Consider the following 19,002-nt stretch of genomic DNA (forward strand, 5'->3'; position numbering starts at 1 on the left):
TTTGGGAAGACTGTTATAAAACTTCTATGACATTTGGAGCTCAGATGTTCCATCTGCTTTCTCATCCAGACTCGGTCCAACTTTTACCAAGTCAACATAGGGCAGGACTGCTGACCGGCCAGCGATGTGGTTAACCTTGAAGCCTGGAGAAAGAAGGAGCCTTTGCCCCATACACAAACACGCACACACACACACTCACACATACTTGCTTGCCGATCCAGCTTGTGTGACACACAAAATGCCCTCCGTTTGAACATGAAATGGATGTGCTGAACGGAGCTCTCGGAAAAATGACCTTGTGGAAGATGAAAGGAATTCCTCTGGTTTGAGGTATTGGTTGCAGGCCGGTCTGCAGGCTGTTCTCTAATGGGAGCCATACCCCATTGAGACACCTGTCACAACCCAGCCAGCACCCCGATCCCTTCGCTCGGCGGTTTGGAATAACTTCCGGAATGTGATGATGCACCATGATGGACTGATTTTTACAAGGCTGTCATCCCTGACTAAGGACTTTGTTGGTCAGCCACAAAGCCTGTCGGATGACTAATTCTTAGAGCCTGACAATATGATCATATTTATTGTTATTGTGATGAACGACATCACTGTATGTCCCAGTATACTTTGCTGAGGAGATCAAGGCATTACTTGTAGGGCAACAACATAGCTTTTCCATCTGAAGGGACTTTTGCCAGAAAAAAAACAACCACATTGTTTTGAAATATATATGTAGCATCAAATATCATAAAGGTGAATTTAATGAATGTGATTTTTTTATAATAATTCCATATCAGATATCAGATTCCATATTCCAGGCTCAGATTTGACTCGGATTGGACTATCTTGACTGTATGTATGTAAGTCTCTAATATGGACGAATCTGTCCCTGAAACAGCACACATGCGCACAGTGATGTTTCTGCACATCGCCTTCATCACCAACAACGGATTGCTTGAGCTTATTCATTTCCTCAAATATCCAGCAAATCGCCAACAGCTTCGTCCTTCCACTTCACTGTTGGAACAGCTGTCCCTCTCTTCCGTAGTTGTTTTGCCACGCTGCCGGTGCTGGTTGAAGATCTGATTTGACATGTCCACACAGCCCTGAACAAGTCCGATCTGTATCCCTTTAAAGGCAAACGATCAGGTTTAAGTCCCTTCAGCCTGGCAATGTGAACGTTACCAGAGTCAACCCAAAGTCCACAGAGCACACTGAGGGAACAGGCCTTCAGATTTGACGTTCCCAGTGCCTGCAGAGTCTGTAGCATTTCTGTGCAGGGGAGTGAACCAGGCGGAGTTCTGTAGAGTGTTCTGCACAGAGGAAGAGAGCAGCGTTGATGGTGCAGACTTAAAGACTCCCACTTCCAATCAGGATGTACCGTATTAGAGCAGCTATGGGTTCAGCTCTCATTACATTAGTTTTCATTTTGTCTCAGTTTGCTCTTTGTTATCCACTGTCTGCCATTACTCACACTGTAAGCCAATCACCAAACACACAGATGACTGCCTAAGCCAACGAGCAAACACGCAGATGACGGAGTAAGCTGATCAACAAACAGTCAGATGTTTGATGGTTTAAAGGAAACTGTTGTTGGGACGTATCACGGCTTAATGACGGAGACTGAATTGGACATGGTAAGGGTGGGTGGGTGTTAGTGTGTGTGGGTGTGTGTGTGATGCATTTCATTACAGCAGAGATTTTTATTGCAGTGGGATGAGCCAAGTTTCCATCTCCTTCCTTGCTTTATTAGTGTCCTCAGAAAGTATCTGTTGGCTGACTCTTTTGGCTGTTTTTTTTATACACACGTACACACACACACACACACACATATACAGACAGAGTGATGTTTATGGAACGGGAACATATCCACCCACGCCTCATGAGCTGTGTTGTGTTTTTGTCTGTGCTGGCCACACGCACAGTCCAGCGCAGAACAGCCGACTCATGAGAACTGCGATTATGTCATCTGGATGACTTTCGTCAGCCTGCCACACCCAAGGCCTTAATCCTTCATCTCACACCCCCCTCCCTCCACACACACACACACACACACACACACACACACACACACACACACACACTCTCACTCGCACACACTCTCACTCTCTTATTGTTCCATGTTTTTCTGCGGCTGGGTCCAATTTCATGTTGTTTACGGCTGGGTCCCGTTCTGGATGTAGTTCAGAACTGGGTTTTCAGGGGGTTTTAGGGGGTTTTAAGGGTTTTAGGGTTTTTAGGGATAGTTGTTTATGTAAAGTAGTGATTTTACATGGTTTGTGTGGGGCAGCTGGCGATCTGCTGCAGGACAAAGAACAGGATTGAGGTTCGTGGAGGGACTGACCCTGTTGATGAAACGACTTCTTGTTGAGTTGGTGTATTATAACCTTGTGGATGACTTCTGGGGGGAGGGGGGTTCTCATTTGGGAGGCTGATGGATATGCTGGGTTTGCGGTGAATTCGTGAGGTGATGACTTTGAAATAATTGGTGTGATTAATATTGTGTGCGAGTTGTTTTTAGAGTTTACTGGTTAAATTAAAGGTGATTTAAAAGTCAGAAAGTCTCTCGCTCGCTCTGTCTCTCTCTGTCTCGCCCTCTGTGTCTTGGTCCCCCTGTGTTTCTCACTCAGTCTGTGTTTCTCCCTCTGTCTCTCTCTTCTGCTCTTTCTCCTGTGTGTGTACATAAAATACATATACCACTGCACTGCATTTCTGTTATTCCTGTTAATAAATCATTAACTTAGCTTTGTTGAAAAGTATATACAATAAAGGCATATACGTTTTTTATTATGTTTTATAGATTTGAGTTAATTTATTCACGTTCACCATTTTACCGGGGGTGTCCAAACTGCATTTCATTTCTTTTGTGTGTCTCTAAGCTGAGACTTAAGGACTAAATGGTAAAATCTATCATTTCAAAACCTCAGTACCTAGAATAACCCCTTCAGTTTAGAAACTGGAATGGGAAAATGGGCTTTTTCAAACCAAAGAAACACTTTATGTTACCATTTCCTACCAGGTTGCAGCCTTTGTCTGAAGAGACAGGTAGATGGATCCTGTCCAGACCGGTTTGGAAAGAGTGTCCAGCTCCTCCCAGCTCCTCTCCACAGTCATGTGGCTCCAATCTGCAGTGTTAATCAGCGGACAATGCGGCTGCTTCATTTCAGCTTAATCCCACAGGGAGGCAGTGAGGCAGAGAGGGAAAGAATGGCCCCCTTTTTTGCCCCCTCAAAGATACACTGTTTGTCTCCGAGCACACAGGCAGGAACATGTGTGTGAGATGTTTACTGTGTGTGAGAATAAACAGAGAAGTGACATTGCTCCTCTGAAGACTGTGCCTTTATACACACAGTATCTGTAAAGCTGAGGTTTCCACTGCAGCTAAAGGGAAATTGAACTTGTTTTTTAAATTATTATTAAATCTATAATTTGATGGTTAAGAAGTGAACACAGTCATTCAGAGTGGTCTGATGTAGAAACACTGTGTTCTTCAGAAACTTTCCGGTGTCTGTGAATTGTTCAGCAGTGGTGCCGGAGGCGGTAAACACTTCCTCCTGTAGCGTTTAATGCCTCTAAAAACTACGTCACAAAGTTTTTCTATAAAACGGGGGTGAATGCCCTGCCTGATGTCTGACATTGTTTCACATGAGTTTTTTTGCGTAAAGTATATTTATAAATCTTGAAATAATAAAATAATATTATGTCTAGCGCTGTTTAAAAGTACGTTTTTCTAATATTTAGAGTGTTTTGTTGTGATATAGTTAATTTGTTTACATCTCAACTATTAAATTATAAAGACATTTTAAACAATATATGAAAATCCAATATATAAATGTAGTGCTGGCAAAAGTTATTAAGTAATAAGTACATTGTAATAATCATAATAATAATAAGTAATAAATAAATTACAAATAAATTCTTTTAAGTTTACTGCTGTAAATACAAAAACATGCATTTGTTGGCAAGCTGCGAGATACAGAACCAGCATTCGAAGTGAAAGAAAAGCATGGGGACTGAGATGGTAGAGTAATATTACAGGGATTTTTACACAAATTTGACATGAGTTATACAACAGTTGTACAACAATCCTCACAGGTATTGCACCCCAAAGGTATTGGTTGGAGCTCCTTCCCCCCAGAGTATGTAGTTTCTCTACTTCATGGCCCGATGCTTGGGGGGAGGGTTATATGCCAGTCTTTACTGTCTGTTTGCTGTTTGTTGATCGCTCTCTATATGTCTTTCTCACAGGATTGTCCTCAGATTCTGCCGTCCACTCAGATCTATATCCCAGTCGGTGTGACGAAGCCCATCACTCTGGCTGCCCGGAACCTTCCCCAGCCGCAGTCCGGCCAGAGGAACTACGAGTGTATCTTCCACATCCAGGGGGAAACCCTTAGTGTGACAGCCCTGCGCTTCAACAGCTCCAGCATCCAGTGCCAGAAAACCACCGTGAGTAGACATGCACACACACACACACACACACACACGCGCGCGCACACACTTACGCACACACACACACGTGCACATACACTCAAAACTTCTGACACATCATCCATCATACTCTGTACTAGAGGGAGGCAGCGAAGCTCTTTCCTACCATACAATGTGTTCCCCTTCTTCCTTCACATTTTCATGCTCAGCAGAGCACAGCCACACACATACATACACACACACACACACAAACACACTCTCTCTCTCTTTCTCTCTCTCTCTCTCTCTCTCTCTCTCTTTCGCATGCCTGCTTTTTGAATTTACCAGCAAACAGCATGCAGCATGCTTGTGTGGGTGCGTGCAGTTATGTGCTTGTGTTTAAAGTGTGTGCGCAGACTCAAGAGTGTGTGGAGAATGATTGTATATCAGTAGAATAAACAGGAGAATGCTAATCCACAGCTAAGCCCCTGTCTTATGAGACTGTGTACATGTGTGAGAGAGATAGAGGGAGAAAGGTAGGTTTGGGGAATTTTTGCGCATATTTTGTATTACAGTGCATTTGCTAGTGTATTAATATACAATAAACTATACTGACATGTATACATCATATGCCCAAACATTGGTAGACACCTCCTCGCCCATCCAACTGATGCCTGAAGGCTGTTCGATAGATGCTGCTGTGAAGATTTGATGGCATTCTGCCCCAAGCATGTTAGTGAGGTCAGGTAGTGATGTTGGGTGATTAGCTCTGGATCACAAACGCTACTTCAGCTCATTCCAAAGGTATTGGGTGGAGCTCCAGCAGTCCAGAGAATGCAGTTTCACTGCGCCACAGTTCAATGCCTGCTAGCTAGCTTTTGGCACTGGTGCTCCAGAGTGTCCCGTCCAATGCTGTTCTTTTCTGTGTGTGCAAGTGAACGCCTCGGTCAGCAAAGGGTGAACTTTTAAATACAAGGGTAACTTTTAAATAAGTAAATAAATAAATAAAAGAAAAAATCTGGTGGGGTGCTGATCATCCAACATTCTGTCCCCATTAATGCTTTTTTTAAATTATTTATTTATTTATTTATTTTTTGCTAAAAGCAATCAAATGCTCACAGCAATGCTCCGAGCCTTGACAGTAGAGACATTACTCCAATAAAATAATACCATTGATTTTGGGAGAAGCAATGAATGAGCAGGTGTCCCAATACTTTTGCCCATATAAAATCCACGTTTTTGCTGTGTGCGTGTGTGCGTGTGTGCGTGTGTGCGTGTGTGCGTGTGTGCGTGCGTGCGTGCGTGCGTGCGCGCTGCTGTCTACAATCAAAATCAACTTCCCGGGTTGCTTCTCCAGATTTCGCTCAGATTGTGAACTTTGCACCTTCGTGGTTGAGAGTGACCAAAAAAGTGCCCCTTACAACGTCCCCGCTTTTCCCCACCGCCCTCCTCTCGGCCTCCTGTGGCTCGTGGCATCTGCTTTGTGTCCGCTCTGACACCCTTCAGCCGTGTAATAATGAGTTAGTGTGTGGGGAGAAGCGAGGGTGCATGGGAAAAGCCGTGCCTGTTTGGACAGAGCTCGGCTGAGTGAATGCAGCTGGACGCTCCAGCCAGGAAGAGAGGAACCCGGCTGTAGTGCTTATGGGAAATGTAGTGTTATTGTGGAGCAGAATGAGCAGAGACAAATGAGGGCGAGTAAACAGTGGATGAATACAGCTTGGAGATCTCCAGCCAAGAGTAGAGGAACTTGGTGCTTATGGGAAATGTAGTTTTCGTCTCAAAGCCTGCTGGAATAGAATGAGAAGTCTGATATGAATGCAGCCTCCACTTTCGCCATACAGAGATAGGAAAGTGCTCGCTCCACCACCCTTCCACAGCCTAATAGAAGATAAGAAGACAGAAATTGGCCTGAGAGAGAGAGAGAGTGAAAAAGAGAGAGAGGGAGAGAGCAGGAAAAGACGAGAGGAAGGAAATACGGATCTCTCCTGTCCACCTGGGCAGCTGTGTGTGTGTGTGTGTGTGTGTGTGTATATATGTGTGTGTGTGTATATGTCATAGGGAGGAGTAGAGGTCCCTGATGAGAACCAATTAGATGAGACACGGAGAAAAACGATGATGAATTACAGAGAGCGAGAAAGGGGGAGGTGGGGGGATTCTGGCAAAGGAAGAGGATGAGAGAAGGAGAGAGTGCGAGCATAAAGAAGGGAGGGGGAGGCCAGAGGAGAGGAAGAGAGGCGCTGGAAAGAGCTCATGAAAGGATGAAACTGAAGCAGTGGATGGAAAAAAGGATCCCGTGCTATAATGGAAGTGAATGGAGGAGTGCGGCATGCTGAAAGCAGATACGCTCGCACTCGCCATCTGTCCATCAACAGGAGCTGAGGGTTTTCGGGGCTTGTGAGTGAGGGATAGAGATGGAGGGATTTAGAAAGGGCTCTAAAAGGAGGTGCCTTGTGAGCATCCCTAATGATTTCCCCCTCGCTTCCTCTTCCTCACTCACTCATTCTCTCGCTCGCTTCTGATTGGCAGTATGTATGTGAATTCTTGCTGCTTGCTGGTGTATGTATTTTGTGTGTGTGTGTGTGTGTGTGTGTGTGTGTGTGTCTATACCAGTGAGGCCTTATCAACTCTAGCAGATGCTTTTTTCCCCCGCCGCTATTCCAGTTCCAAGATCTGTCCTTCCTTCCACTCCAGGGTGAGGTTAACCCTTAGAAGTCAGTGTTTAATCACAGTAATTACGGTTGTGTACTGCTTTTTGATTGGGCGTATGGTTCCCGCATAGCAACCGTTTTTTTTTTTTTTTTTTTTTTTTTTTTTCCCTCCCCTGTAGGAATGAAAGGGGTGAAAATACAGTAGTAGCACCCAACCAACTGCTTGGCAACACCATAGCAACCACCTGAGAACATAGAAACCGCCTAGCAATTCCATAGTAACCACTTGGCAACAGTACAGCACAAATCTAGCAACACCACAGCAACCACATAGCGACACCATAACAACCATCCAGCAACTATCTAGTAACCCTGTAGCAACCACTGATCAACAACAATCATCTGTCGTGTGGGATACCGTAGAAACCAGCAGGCAATACTATAGCAACCATCTAGCCAAATCGGATTCATCTTAGTGACCACAAAGCAGCAACCTAGCAACTGCCTGGAAATGGGAACCATTTAAGCTGTGTTTCTTTCAGAGAAATGCAGTTTTAGTAGTTTTGTAGTTTGTAGTAATTCTTATAGGTATCATTTCTCACATGGCCAAAATGTGTGTAACTTTTAACCACATTTCTGTTTGAAAGTGGAGGAGATGTCGTGTCTTGTTTTGTGGTCCTTGTTTTTATCAACCAACAGAAAAATGCAGAAATATGATAAATTTCATGCTTCCATGATTTATGTAATTGAATTAGAATGTACAGTATGTCACCTCACTGTGATTTTAACTTGGGCTTGTAAGGGTTAACCCTTATTTATGCATCCAAGCGGCATTTCTCAAACACCCTGGTGTACAACCTGACTATACCTTACCTGGTAGATGTAGTACCTTATGCATATGAGGACGCAATTAGACAGGGCCGGGCTTAGTGAAGTGGATTCCCTGAAGCGGGAGGTCATGCCTCGCCCCAAATGAAAAATTGGTGCATGTGTGTAAAATGCATGCAAAGCAGTAATTGTCGAGTGCGGTGTGGTTGTGTGGGTTCAGCACACTCATGAAATTTCTCTGTGTGTGTGTTAGAGAGGGAGAAAGATCTCTCTACAGGAAAGCTTGCGTACTGAGCTAAGTGTATTTTTAGTTCTTCATGCAGGTCTTCTTTCAAAATGACTAATTATCGGAGTATGACCCTTGCGGAGAGCATTCCACCCACCTCCCCTAGCTCTCTCTCTCCTCCTTTCTCTTTGTCTCTCTCTCTCTCTCGTGTACTTCACCCGTCCTCGTTGCTCTCTCCCACTCTGTTTCCTCATGATCTATCGCTCTGTGAGAGAGAGAGAGAGGGAGAGAGGGATGACTCTGGAGTGCCCTCCTCTTCTCTCCAAGCTTCATTAATCCTTATCCTCCTTATTTATTTGCCTTTTCATGCTGTCACCGGCTCTTTCTAGGTGTGTGTGTGTGTGTGTGTGTGTGTGTGTGTTTGTGTGCTTCCCCACAAACTTAGTTCACACAGTCTTGTACATTAGCCGGCACCAGATTCTGATAACCCGAGAGAGGGAGAGGCTGATCATGGCCATCTGCTCAGTTACACTTGCACTCAGTCATGCTGGAGGTTGCTCAGGATGCTCTTGAATCATCTAGGTTATGAGTCCGTTCAGGTTCTCTGTGTAGCACGTATGGGTCATGTGATACAGTTATGATAAATGATGGCAGAATGAACTTTGTTCTAGTTTCAGTACCTGAAGAACCCAGAAGAACTAACTGCCTGTTTCATTAAAAAGACAGTTCATAGGCGCTCCCAGGTTGCATAGGTGTCTAAAGCTTGTTTCACACATACTGTCGCATCGTGATTAGAGCGATCCAGCAGTGTGACTGCTATAGCTCACAGCTACGGAATTTGCACTGTGGAATGTGACAGCTGGATATAGAAAGAGTCACTGCTTGCGAGGCATTCTTTCTACATATGGATAAGTAGTCAGATTAGAGGCATTACTTTTCGCCATTTTCATCCGTATCCATAGTGCTCTGTGGTATTTTGTACTTTTCTGCATTCAGCACGCCGGAAAATAGCCCAAACGTCCATTTTCTAGGTGCTACACCACTTCTAGGACGTGTGCTGTTGATCATCAAACAGCCTGACCACCTCTTGTGGAGCCAGTGTGAACACTCTAACCCAGGGCTCTGTGCCCAGCACAGTTTGGTCATTTCCCTACTCTAACACACCTGCTAAACCTGGAACAGAGCAGGGTTCAACTTCCCCAAAGCTTTGTAAGACCATGTACTTTGTAAACTAGTTAAAATAGTCAAACTAATTTGTTGAAATTGTAAACTAGTTTGTAAAATAGTCAAAAAATGTTTTTAATTAATGACCATTTCCCACAACGTTTCATAAATATATAATAACCATTTCATAAATAGCTGCAGTACTATGTGAACAGGCACTGAGCTGTGCGACTGTGTTCTCTGGAACGATGACGCTCCATTCAATACTTTTAGGAGCAGTTAAGGATGAGGTGGGGTGGTGATCATTATCCAACATGCTGACCTCACTAATTCTCTTGTTGCTGAATGAAATCCTCACAGCAGTGCTCCTCCAAAATCTAGTAGAAAGCCTTCTTACCTAGACAGTAGAGACAGTTACTCCAACGAAAGCAGGGTATATATATATATATCCTTGATGATTTTAGAAGAAACAATGCACAAACAGATGTCCCAATACTTTTGTCCCTATAGTGTCCACCTTGCTGTGTAATGTAGGTTGCATTACTCCTCTCTCCACTGGCTGCACATTCTCTGTACATTGTGCTGCATAAAAGCAGCTACTCATAAGTATAAATGTTATTTAATGATCAGGAACCTTTGGTCATCTCTCTCACACCCACCCTCACACCCACCCGCACACACACGCACACACACAAACAATCCCCCTGTTGTGTCATGGTGTTATTGGAAAAGAACAATCAATGAATAAAGGATGAATGCTGGGAACACCCCTCTAACTGGGTGCGAGAGGAGCAGTGTTTAAATTTTAATGAGAGCGAGTGGGTGAAGGAGAGGAGTGAGATGTGAGCGCGGGATAAGAAGGAGGGGTTTCTGAACAAGGAAAGGTTGTAGCACGTCTTCTGGGGGAAAGGGTGAACAAACCCCAACACCCCGTCCCTACATACTGTGTCACACCTCCTCTGAGTGTGTGTGTGTAAGCTTCCGCCTGTCCTCGCTGCTTCCTGGACGGAGCAGGTTCCAATAAGAGCAGGGGAAAATCAGATCTGTCTTTTCTAGGATTTAGAGAGGTTGTTAGCTGGTGCAGCGCATGATAAAGCTCCCTGGTCTAGCTGCTCCGTTAAATAAATGATATCTTATTAATAATGCACTAAAATAACAGGCAGAGTGGTGCGAACCGAGGACACCCCCCACCCCCCCTCCAGAACCAGGGTGCTTACCACTGAACATAAGCAGGTCTGTGCATAAGCATTCCAGCACACCCATGAAGGCCAGACAAGCTAATCTTGAGTGAATGCTTTAGCGACTGTGCTTGATGTGCTTTTGAGTTTCAGACAGCAGGATACCTCTGCGAGGGGTCTTTTTTTTGCTTTGATCATAATTACATAATATAACAGCGACTAATGTGTTTTGATGTGGATTTTGTGTTTGTTTTTAACAGTATAATTACGATGGAAACGACATCAGTGATCTGCCCGTGGATCTCTCTGTGGTCTGGAATGGAAACTTTGTCATTGACAACCCATACAATATAAAAGGTAACTTGGTGACCTATTTATATATTTCAATAGTGACTCTGTGACCTCTACAATATAAATAGGCTTGTATTCCATTCAGTATAAAATGTATTGTGGCTTTTTTGTGATTTTCAAACCTAACTTGGCAACCCATGCAATACACGAGGTCAGGGTGAACTGCATACAGTAGAAAATATAATGCTGCAGTCCATCCATTATAAATTCATACAGTGCACCCTGGCCACCCAAACAGTAGGAAACGCAACTTTTTAAGCTGTTCGATGTAAATGGGAACTGGGTGAACCATGCAGTATTAAAGGAACCTTGGCATCTTATAGCAAGGGAACAAGGAAACTCATTCATGGCAACCCATACAATATAAAAGGAGACATGGTGACCATTATTGTTTATATGGTAACTTGGTGACCTTGTCTCCTATTAAGTATAAAATATATTATGCCAATCTTTGTCATTTCAAGGATAACTTGGCAACCTATGCAGTTTAAATGGCTAAATGGCAACCTTTATAAATTTAACAGCTTGGTAGCCTTTGTAATATTAAGAATAAGGGCTTAGTCCATACAGTAAAAATGTAATGTTACAAGCCATACAGTTTAAATGGTAACTTAGCAACTAACACTGTGTAAAAGGTATCCTGGCAACCACTACTATAAATATAATGTACCTTTTCAACCCATACAACATAAAAGGTAACTTGTTGGCCCATACAATTTATGTGGTAACTTGGTGGCAATATGCAATGCTTTACAATAGAAAATGTTTTGTATCCTATTCATTATAAAATGTTTTTTGGCAGCCTTTGTAATTTAAGAGAGAACTTGGCAACCCATGCAGTTCAAATGGCATTATGGCAAGCTGTACAATGTAAAAGGTAACTTTGCAGCCCACCTAATTTAAAAGCCAACTTGGCAGCCCATGCTGTATCAAAAGTAAGGCTGCAGTCTATACAGTATAAATATAACATTGCAACCCATACGGTTTAAATAATAACGGTGTAAAATGCATCTTGGCAACCAATAAAAAATAAAGTAATTTTGCAACATGTACAATATACATGACACTATAAATTGATCCATGCAGCATTAAAGGTACATTGACATCTCATGACAAGGTGACCCATACAATATGAAAGGTAACTTGGTGGCCTTTACAATTTATATGGTAACTTGGTGACGATATACAGTGTTCCACAGTATACAACATTTAGAATAACATGTGGCAACCCATACAGTTTAAATGAAAACCAGTATAATGTATAATGTAACTTTGCAGCCCTCTTAATTTAAATAATTACTTGGCAGTTAATTGTATAAAAGATAAGACCATGATCCATACAATATTAATAATAACCTTGCAATTAATAGTATCCCATGCAGTATAAAGGGTACCTTGGTAACCCATACAGTATAAAATGTAACTTGGCAACCCATACAGTTTAAACTGAAACTTAAATGCTGTACGAGCAGCTCACTCTGAATACAAATATGGCAGCCCATTCAATATAAAAACTTGACCCCTACATACAGTGTAAAAGATGCCATGGCAACATAAGCAGTATAAAAAAAGGTAACTTGGCAAACAGTACAATATAAAAATATTAATGTAGCTCCTCATGCATTATGAAAGATAACTTGGCTACTCCTAGAAAATAAAACATTACATGGCAACCCATGTAGTATATAAAATGTTACTCAGCAGACCATACAGTCTAAATGGGCTTTGGCAGTGCTTTCAGCCCTCACTCCTGCAAACAGCAAACGCCATGACAAACTGCAGCTACCTGTTTTAGCACAGCTGCTCTGTTCATGATGTATGACAGTCATGTGAATGCTGTAGGCCATTAGTTCACAGACATTGAACCTGATTGCTGTTGTGTGTGTTGTTTCTGTGTGCTTGTGTGCAGCTCACCTGTACAAGTGCTACGCTCTGAGGGAAAGCTGTGGCATGTGTCTGAAGGCTGACCCGCGCTTCGAGTGTGGCTGGTGTGTGCAGGAAAAGAAGTGTTCCCTCAGACAGGAGTGCGCTCCGCCCGAGCACACCTGGATGCACGCCACAGCTGGCAACAGTCGCTGCACACACCCTCGCATCATCAAGGTGAGTGCGCACTAATGAATGTTTATGGGACCTTTTAGCATCAAAGCAAGAATTCTGAAAACTTTGACTAAGTCAATGTTCAGAGTGGGTGTGTATGGCAAGGTAAGGTCAGAAACCTGTCTGCGATGTCCCTGATTCAACTCGCCTCCATCTAAAGGGACACAGTATAGCCGTGTGGGTGGCTGTAGACGTGACCCATCAGGGACGCGTGTCGTCAGTGTCGTGCTCACAGGAAGGCTTCATTGAAAATGAACAAGGGAATTCGCCCGGCACATAGACGTTCCAGCAGAAAAGAGAGTGGAGGCATCCGAGTCATTTTGACCCTAATCACGCGCTATACATGTCTGCGTGACCCAAAGCCGCGACAAGTACATGTGATCAAGAGTGAGGTGTTGAGGTGTTGGCCTTGAGCCATCTGTTGCTGTTGGTAACAGTTGCCAGGTGATGGTTGCATAGCTAGAAACTCAGGTCATTGTTACTTTTCTAATCTGCCACTGGTTCCTCACCCTGAGACGCAAGCAGCTGTCATACCTCAGTCAGGCATGCTGTGTGTGTGAGATTGTGTGTTTGATTTAATGCAGACACTGGTGGCTCAGGCATTATCGCTGGTTTTCCGACTCTGACATGTTCCGCGAGATGTTTTTATAAAGCTTTATTCTCTTCCTCTCGGTCCGACATACTTTCTCTTTGTGCGTAAAGATTTGCTTTCTTATCCGTTCTCCCGCTAATTGAATATTAACTGGAAGAATATTTATTCGCAGAAAAATCCCTCGCTTCCTGCCAATTAAACTCCTCCTTTGTTCTGCGGCTGCAGTGTGCTGCGCTGTTAGTCGATGGATTAAGTGTTAATTTCATTAGGAGCAGAAGAGGGGATGTGCTGTAGAACGTTGGCTTTACTGAGAGCCCTCTGAGGAACTTTCTTCTCAAAACCTGCGTCATCTCTCCTCTCCTCCTCCCAGCCTTCCCAGCAGTCCTCCTCTCCGCTCGCTCCTCCACTCCACTTTTATTTTATTACAGACTTCCCTTTTGATCTCTTCCAGTCTTCCTCCCTTTTCCCCTTCACCCCCTTCTCTTCTTCCCCTTTTTCCTTCTCTCATCTTTTCTCTCGTTGATTCTCTCTCCTCTTCCTCTCATCTTTCTCGTCCAGTCTTCGTCCTCTGTCTAATCTTTCCTCTCCTCTTCCTCTCCTGTTTCAGTTTACTTCCCCCCCATCCTTCCTCTCCTCTTCCTCTCCTGTTCCAGTTTACTCCCCCATCTTTCCTCTCCTCTTCCTCTCCTGTTCCAGTTTACTCCCCCATCTTTCCTCTCCTCTTCCTCTCCTGTTCCAGTTTACTCCCCCATCTTTCCTCTCCTCTTCCTCTCCTGTTCCAGTTTACTCCCCCATCCTTCCTCTCCTCTTCCTCTCCTGTTCCAGTTTACTCCCCCATCTTTCCTCTCCTCTTCCTCTCCTGTTCCAGTTTACTTCCCACCCATCTTTCCTCTCCTCTTCCTCTCCTGTTCCAGTTTACTCCCCCATCTTTCCTCTCCTCTTCCTCTCCTGTTCCAGTTTACTCCCCCATCTTTCCTCTCCTCTTCCTCTCCTGTTCCAGTTTACTCCCCCATCTTTCCTCTCCTCTTCCTCTCCTGTTCCAGTTTACTCCCCCATCTTTCCTCTCTTCTTCCTCTCCTGTTCCAGTTTACTTCCCACCCATCTTTCCTCTCCTCTTCCTCTCCTGTTCCAGTTTACTCCCCCATCTTTCCTCTCCTCTTCCTCTCCTGTTCCAGTTTACTTCCCACCCATCTTTCCTCTCCTCTTCCTCTCCTGTTCCAGTTTACTCCCCCATCTTTCCTCTCCTCTTCCTCTCCTGTTCCAGTTTACTTCCCCCCCATCTTTCCTCTCCTCTTCCTCTCCTGTTTCAGTTTACCCCCCCCCCCCCCCATCTTTCCCTTTTTCCTCTTTTTGTTTCTTCTCTCCTGTTGGAGGTGTGATTAAGAACAGACGAGCTGCTCTCTGATTTTCCAAAACTCCCTCTCCTCTGTACTTCCTCACAGTTCAGCTCACACATTCTGACTTCTCTTAACCTCTTACCTCACATCTTACTCTGCTTCTCAAACACACACACACACACACACACACACACACACACACACACACACACACACACAGCCATGTCAGTTCTTTTCTTCCACGCTAGTATCTTCTCAGGTGCTTGCTGGAGGTGATGAAGAGAAAGTTAAGAAAAGAAGCTGTTTGTTCAGCTTTGTTGTGAGAGTGTGTGTGAAGATATTGTGAGAGAGCAGCTGGTTCTGCCCTTGAGGAGTACACACGCAGTGAAGTGGCTGATTTGTCGAAAACATTTCATTTCCGGAACAGCTGTCTCCGGAGACGGGGCCGCGGCAGGGGGGCACTAGACTGACCATCACCGGAGAGAACCTGGGCCTGCAGTTTAGAGACATCCAGAATGGGGTCCGCATCGGCAAGGTGGCCTGCCAGCCCATCGAGGAGGACTACATCAGCGCTGAGCAGTGAGTATCCCATTCCCCCTTTTTACATTGCGGTTCCTCCGCAAAATAAACTAGTCCTCATGCAGTAAAAACATAGACCGTCTGACCCCATAAACTGCTCTGGAATCAAGGTACCCAGGAGTGATGCCAGGGGTCCAGAGGTGAAGTAATGTTTACACCCCCACGTAAAGTTGTTTAATGGAGGTGATCTGCCATTTTCTATTAGAAGTCAAGGAAGGGTCAGGAAAAGCAATGTTTTTCCAGAAAAATGAGGTAAAAACAGCAGTAAAACCGCAAATCATCAGTGGCACATTGCCAGTAATCCAAGGCATAGGTAGAAATGCAAAGGTCTGATTCACCCAAACAACATAATCAGAAACAAATTTTGACACGCTGGACTCTCATGCAGGATTTGTGCTCTCGAGCTGTTGGAAACCTGAGACCGTTTTTAAAAAGACAGGAGCCCGGGTGCCTTATTGGTGGAAAGGGGTATCTGTTTCAGTATCTCTGTCTCTCTCTCTCTCTCTCTCTGTCTCTCTCTCTCTCTCTCTCTCTCTGTCTCTTTCTCTCTCTCTCTGTCTTCCCCCCAACATTAGCTCATTGTAAGGGAGACGCACAGTGTGTTAAACTGTACTTGGCCCAACTGTCTTGTTCAGAGGCCGGACAGTGGTGAGCGGGGCGACGGACCGTTTGACCTTGCTCTCCTGGTCATCATGTCGGTGTAACTGATTACCTGTAACTGACCCACCGCTAAGATGAGCCTTTTTAATTGAAAATGATTTGCTGCTCTGGGATCAGGCCAGGTGAACATCCCTGGCCTGTGTGTGTGTGTGTGTGTGTGTGTGTGTGTGTGTGTGTGTGTGTGTCTGTGTGTGTGTCTGTCTGTGTGTCTGTGTGTGTGTGTGTGTGTGTGTGTGTGTGTGTGTGTGTGTGTGTGTGTAGGACAGGATGGAGAGACTGGGGGTGTTAATGTCTGGGATCAGTGCAAGCATTTAAACCTGTGATTGACCTGTGATCATCATTGTGTGCACACACACACACTTTACAGCCCCCAAGTTTTAACCTTTTTTTTGTTCTTAGTATAAAAAATTCATATGGTCACCTGTATGCAACAACTTAATATCTCCAAAAAGGCAACTTTACAGGAGAGTGGGAAAACCTTCTTTTAGTGGAAGTCAGTGTCCAAAGATTTAATTCCAGGTCGTTTTGATGCATTTCTATCACAAAATCTTGACATAACGTAAAGATCAGCTGCCAGATGTACATTGTGTCAAAAAGTGAAAAACATCAAAAATCAGATACAGGGTTTTGCCAAACAAACTTGCATAGCATCTCATTATCTTGATTAATGGTGCAGGTTTGCATAGATCTTTCTAGTTGATGGGCCAACCACAGAGAATAAAAACAGTACACAAAAGGCTCTCTGGGGCTTCTGGGGGTGGAGGAATTGAAAGGAGGTAATTGGCATTAGTTGGATTTTGGGAGAGAATTAAAGTGCAGTGCTTAGGTAACTATATTATCCGGGGTAAGATGGACTGTTCAGTTCAGTGCAGATTTTTGTTTGTATAGCGCTTTTCACAACGGATGTCTCAAAGCAGCTTTACCACAAACCAGGCTCCTGAGCCTGTTTTCTGCAAGCCAGTGGTGCCTGTGGCGTGGGAATAAAGTCCCTCAAATCAAGAGGAAGAAACCTTGAGAGGAACAAAGACTCAAAAGGGGAACCTGTCCTCCTTCGGTTCACACCGAACAACACTACAAGAAAGCAAATGTGGGAAGTTATGGGAAAACAATTGAGCAAGAAGTAGAATAATTGTAAAATGCAGTAAAATAATGGAGAACTACAGCTAATATAAGTGCAAGCTATGGGTTATGCAGAGAGAATGAGAATGGGAGGATGTGCATCACACATGTTTGGTCTTATTGTAGAGTAGAGTCCAGTTTTTTTAAGCTTTGGTTCCACAAATATCAAGCTAGGGGTGGCTTAACAGGCCACACTGTAAAGAAACCACCATTAGGGTTACTGCACTGTTTGTAAAGGCCAGGTCTAGCAGGTGGGGGGGCTGTTTTGATGTTGTGTAGAACATTTTTTCCTCATTTAACAGCTTCTGTATTAATCTATTTACATGAGGTTTTCCACAAATACAACAGACCCTTTAAAAAGGCTTTCAAAGGCATTGCCTTTACTAAAGAGCCCTTGAAGAATCCCTTTTTGTCGGTTAGCTCTACAACTATATACAGGACTGTGCAGTGGGCATTGGCACCTAAACGGACTGTTCTTCAAATCCTTTAAAGATGAATGGACAGATTCATTTTGTTTCTGCGAATTCGCTACTTTTATGGCATTACTCCCAGCAGTGCCAGCTTCAAGTACAGAACTCGAGACTAGTTCCAGTTCTCCAGATGAATGAGCTCCTGCCAGAACAATGATATCGATTGTTGCCCCCATGTGCCTCCGCGGTTCTTTTTCTTCTTCCATTGTTTAGTGGGTGGCAACAGCCTGCCTCAACATCCGGTAATAGGTTCGAAGGTCCGAACCATGCAAAAAAAAAAGTAGTGTTAAAAAGTGCAAAAAAGTGTTGTCACCCTGCAAACACATCCCAACACATAACCGTTGCCCGAGGCGCCTTTTGCACCTGTTGTTCAGAAGGTCCAGACCAAACAAGGTAGATGTGAGCCCATCTTAAACCACTGTATTACCAGCACACATGCGTTAAAGCAGCACTGTGTGACCTCTTGCTCCTGGACTCCCCCTACAGTCGGGCAGTGTAATTCGTGCTTTGAGCCCCCACTGAAGGACACGATTTACACATGCCTTTCTGAACAAGCGGAGAGATACAGCTCACGGTCACTGAAAGAGTAACATTGCAGGATTTTACACGTATAAACCTCTGCTTACACAGTTACCTGCATTATGCAGTTCTTGCAAGTGTTTGCCCTGCTGTCCTTAACCAAAGTTACACAGTGCAGTTTCTGGCGTGCTGAACCCAGAGTAGCAACAGTGGTGGTACAGGTCAGTGGAGCGTCAGCAGGATTATGATGCTGTTATTTGAAGGTGACAATACAACATAATGCTGCTTAAATGAAGACAGCACTGATTAGATATTGGGTGATAGCTACAGTTAAGGAGAGATTTGAGCATGGCTAAAATAACTACTTACTGTATTAATATGATTGTATTCGTTCTAATATTAGTGTGTTACTGCACAGATTGTTCAATATAATTTCCTCACTTCTCATGTGCAGTATGCGGTGTGTGTGTGTGTGTGTGTGTGTGTGTGTGTGTGTGTGTGTATATATATATATATATATGTGTATATACACTCCCAGTACTTAATTTTATCTGAGGGTTTGATTTATTAGAGTAACTGAGTGAGTTTCCTCAGTGTGAATCAGAAGCAGAAGCGTGACTTCAGCCTCTGTCGCTGTATTATGTCATAATCTTGCCGCTCTTTAATCTGTACGGGGATGTTGTTGCCGTGGCAGCGCCGCTAGTGGAATGTAGAGATGCGGGTCGCGGTGGGAGCGGTTGCCGTGGCCACCTGTGGTGAGGACAGAGGCAGGAGAGTTAATAACCCACTATGAGAGGAGGAGACGCCCTAGGGCATGATGGGAAGGTTGG

General features: G+C 44.2%; 1 protein-coding gene across 1 annotated transcript in view; it reads left to right on the forward strand.

The window, feature by feature from the left end:
* plxna1b (plexin A1b) overlaps window positions 1-19,002 on the forward strand; it is a 212,870-nt gene that overhangs the window by 147,949 nt on the left and 45,919 nt on the right. The window contains exons 10-13 of the mRNA XM_072684612.1: window positions 4,243-4,443; window positions 10,709-10,805; window positions 12,709-12,899; window positions 15,253-15,404. Of these exons, the coding sequence (XP_072540713.1) occupies window positions 4,243-4,443; window positions 10,709-10,805; window positions 12,709-12,899; window positions 15,253-15,404 (641 nt within the window). The remainder of the gene's footprint in view (window positions 1-4,242; window positions 4,444-10,708; window positions 10,806-12,708; window positions 12,900-15,252; window positions 15,405-19,002) is intronic.

The sequence above is a fragment of the Salminus brasiliensis genome, chromosome 7 (genome assembly GCF_030463535.1).
Source record: "Salminus brasiliensis chromosome 7, fSalBra1.hap2, whole genome shotgun sequence".
Taxonomy (NCBI): domain Eukaryota; kingdom Metazoa; phylum Chordata; class Actinopteri; order Characiformes; family Bryconidae; genus Salminus; species Salminus brasiliensis.